At 42.2% G+C, this 3,892-nt stretch overlaps 1 protein-coding gene across 1 annotated transcript in view; it reads left to right on the top strand.

The window, feature by feature from the left end:
• Nucleotides 1-5: 5 nt before the first annotated feature.
• Nucleotides 6-3,892, top strand: part of LOC109394035 (serpin B9-like) — a gene marked incomplete at its 5' end in the record, with an annotated part of 10,954 nt that continues 7,067 nt past the window's right edge. Inside the window, 3 exons of the mRNA XM_019663803.1 lie at nt 6-53; nt 1,609-1,807; nt 2,526-2,703. Of these exons, the coding sequence (XP_019519348.1) occupies nt 6-53; nt 1,609-1,807; nt 2,526-2,703 (425 nt within the window). The remainder of the gene's footprint in view (nt 54-1,608; nt 1,808-2,525; nt 2,704-3,892) is intronic.

Below are 3,892 nucleotides of genomic sequence, written 5' to 3'. Positions count from 1 at the left end.
TGCAGAGCAGTCCCAGAAACATATCAACACTTGGGTCTCAAAAAAGACTGAAGGTCAGAATCGCATGTTATCTCTCCTTCCTCCTCCCCCGTCCCTTCCCTTCTCACTTCCATCCCTCTTCTCCCTCCCCCACCGCCCCTTCTTTCTCTCTCTCCTGCTCCCACTCCTGCTCTGCTCCCTTCTCCTCTCTCTTTTTATGCCCCTCCTCTTCTTGCTTCTCTGGTTTCACTGCTGTTTCAAATGGTCAGAGGTAAGTAGACAGGCTGGACCTCATGGCAGAGTTGAACCTCAATCTACTCATAGATGCTCAGCTTTTCAACGACAGAGACTTAATTTTGTCCATTCTCCCAGGACCAGAGTGACTGATACAAACAACTAAATAAACTCGTAGGTCAAATTTCCAGTTCAATAACTGAAACTGGAACATACTTTCACTTGGGCTGTAATGCTCACATGCTGGATGATTCCGTCATCTCTGTAGGAAGGAGACTGATGGTCAAAACCTCCCTGAGTCATACACTTGGGCTTCCTCTTTCCAGGTTCTCTGTGGCCCTCCATCACCACCGCCTTCGCTCTACACGTTAAGCTTACTTCTTCTACTGTTTCTTTCATGTCTTGCACTTACACTCCCTTAATTAGACTTGATAGACCTCACCGTGAAAGGACAACTGCAAACCTTCTGTCAGGACTGATTGGTTCTGCAGACTGAAATCACCCTTTGTGTAGGGTTGAGCCTTATGTGTTTCCATTTCAGAGAATGGCATGTTTGGATCTTGGCCCCCTCGATCAATGGTAGTGTGATGTTTTACCCATTCAGGCCCCTCTGCACCAACCATACTTAGTACCACTGGGGACGTTCCTATTGCTGTTAATAAACAAGATAGTAATGAACAAGAAGTTGTCTTTCCTTGAAGACTTAGCAGTTATTTCCCCTGTTACTTCTTGGAATATTTACTGCTTATGCCATTTGGAGGCAGTGAATTAGCAAGGATGTTCTTACTATATTGAAAAGGTACACCTTGATATCCAGGGGAAGAGGGAGTATCCTTCTCTTCTCCACCTTACCTTTTCCAGGAACGTCTTGTGTTGTGTTTGGAGGATCAACTAGTGAAATCTCTTCTAGAGGCTTCCAGAAGCTCCTGAATGCACCTCCACTGCCCATTGCCAGCTATTTCCCCTTTGAGCCATTCATTCTGGCTTCCTGGGGTGTGTCCACATGTAGTTGTGGAGTGTTATCATTGCATGTAACTTTGGAGCATTAGATACAACCCTCCACTTAACCACGTGAAACAGCCAACGCCTCTCCAGTCCATTTCTCATTTCCTGCTTGCCTTGTTCTCCAACCTGGTATAGTATTTTCCTTAAGTGATTTAGAAGTGTTTCAACATCATTAACTTTGTAGATGTTCCCAAAGCATTGGTGATCATGAATGCCACTTGTATGTGTTGGTTTTGATTTCTGTATGTCACAAACCAAACTCGGCAAATTTGAAAAACAAATGTTCAGATCTTGACTAATAATCAAGGACCTGCCAATAAACCTTACCACAGTTTAGTCATCATGCTTTTATAACAATCAACTGAATATCTTCTTTCCTTTTCTCAAAAGGTAAAATTCGGGACTTGTTGCCAGGTAACTCAATTGATGAACAGACCAGGCTGGTTCTTGTCAACGCAGTCTACTTCAAAGGAAGATGGAATGAAGAGTTCAACAAAACATGCACAATGGAAATGCCTTTTAAAATAAGCCAGGTGGGGGAAGCTTCCAAAAGTCCAGGTAGTTTGATGAAAGAATGGAATGGAAAAATTTAACTTTATAAAAGCATAAATGATTGGTTAAAAATAATTGAAACATACATTTCTGAATGAAAATTTAAACTCAGTAGAAAAGAACTAAAGGAATCAAAAATAGTTGTTGCCTGTACTTTTTTGCATTTTATCACTGCTCTTATTGCCTCTGATAATTTCTCATACATTCATTGCATCCACCTAGTTCTGCCGCCTTTAAGCTAAAATTGTTCAGAAAGTAAAAAAAAAANACTGGGGCTTTATGCTGGGGAGAGAGAGGGTAGAAGGAGTGCAGGGAAACTTTGTCTACAGGAGGAATCAGGAGCCTCCTGAGGATGTAATGTTTGAGGCATTAACAAGCTGAAAGGGATGGAGAGTCAGCTACAGTGTTTTCAAAGGCTCCTAGGTGATTCTGGGGACTGGCGAGTTCTGGGTGGCTAGAGGCGGAGGCTGGATCAGAAGGAGGTGCCAGGTGGAGGAGAATAAGCCATGTAAGTCAAGGGAGCTTTGAACTTGTCTGTTTGATCTACTGCCATTACCACACTTGGCGAATCACCTTAAAATTTGGACTTGATTTATTTTTTGCAGAGAGCAACAAACAGTAAATGGATTTCCCTCAAACTTAAAATATTTATGAGCTTTAAGATGAAAAAAAGTACAGTTCCAAAATTACCATGTATTAGGTCCATAACATCAGAGGTGTACTGAGCAGCTGTTCTCTTTATTCTCTGGCTCCAGATCCTGCATCATGGATGCTCTTTCTGAAGCAAATGGCTCCTTTGCCCTTCACCTTCTGAGGGTACTATGTCAAGACAATCCTTCTCACAACGTGTTTTATTCTCCTGTAAGTGTCTCCTCTGCCCTGGCCATGGTCTTCCTGGGCGCAAAAGGAAACACCGCTGCTGAGATGGCCCAGGTAAACCTGCCTGTGTGTCCCCTGGGAGAAAGAAGGGGCTGCCTTTTTGGTTATTCTGTTTTATTACCAAGCTTCACGCCTCAGACCTTTTGAAGAAGATGCAGAGGGCAGGGCTGAGGGACTCCTCTGGGATTTTTTGGGAAAAGTTCCTCCAATGAATAACCTGGATTAAACTATCAAACTTTATCCTAGCACTTTATCTTTGTTTAGAAAATAATACTGAAATTATTTGAAATCTAAGCAGCTCAGGTCTATCTCATTCTTGGAATAAAATACTTTGTAACTATAATTATTCACTGGCAAGGAAGGGTAGCTTAATATCTGAGGAGATAAGTATAGAGTCAACAAGAGCAGGCTGTGAGCTGGCAAGAATGAGGTTAAAAATTAGTGCTTAAAAATTAACTGCTTGGCTCTGAATCCCCCAGCTAGCATTGCACCTTACATCCATCATAGATGGGAACAGAATAGTTCCCAAACACAACAGCAACCCCCGGCAAGCTGACATCCATCATCGATGGGAACAGGATAGTTTCCAGGAGAGATTGTAATGGCAGCCCCCCTGCAAGCTGACAAGCACCCTACATCCTGCTTAGAAAAATATAAACTCGAGCTAAACAGAAACCCACAGCAGCTGTCCCTCTCAAACTGCCCTGGCAAGACTCTTTTGTGAAGTTCCCGACAAAACTGTGTCTCTCTGCCTAACTTTCAATAAATCTTTTCTTGCTCTTATAGAGTCTCATGAGTGCTTACACATTCTGTGAACTACCAGGGGTTAATTCTATGCGAATACAATATCTATTTCAAGTCGTTGGTATACTAACATGCCTTCCTAGCTCAGTAAGGGCATAAACACAAATATGTGAAAGGCATGTACTTATTACATGTAAAGACTGCCTACTGCCTAGTTAGATGAGTTTAACAAAATTCAGTGAACATCCAAAAATGATTAAGAATCCATTGCTGTTCCCATAAAGTTTTATAGAATGGGGAGACAAGTGCCTGAGGCAAAACCTAAAAACTAGATCATAGCGGAGCTCATGGCCGTTCATATACCTTCACTGTAGAGGGTGAATCAGTGTGGCTCTTGATTCGGTATGACTTTCTTTTTCCTTGAGAATCCTTTTCAGTAGTGATTACTCATTTTAATCTTTCCAGCTCATGGTATGCCTCAGTGAAGGTTTATGTGTGT

Source organism: Hipposideros armiger, unplaced genomic scaffold (genome assembly GCF_001890085.2).
Source record: "Hipposideros armiger isolate ML-2016 unplaced genomic scaffold, ASM189008v1 scaffold_405, whole genome shotgun sequence".
In the NCBI taxonomy this organism is placed as follows: Eukaryota; Metazoa; Chordata; class Mammalia; order Chiroptera; family Hipposideridae; genus Hipposideros; species Hipposideros armiger.
The sequence above is the reverse complement of the archived record's forward strand: the minus strand, read 5'-3'. Positions and strand labels throughout refer to the sequence as shown.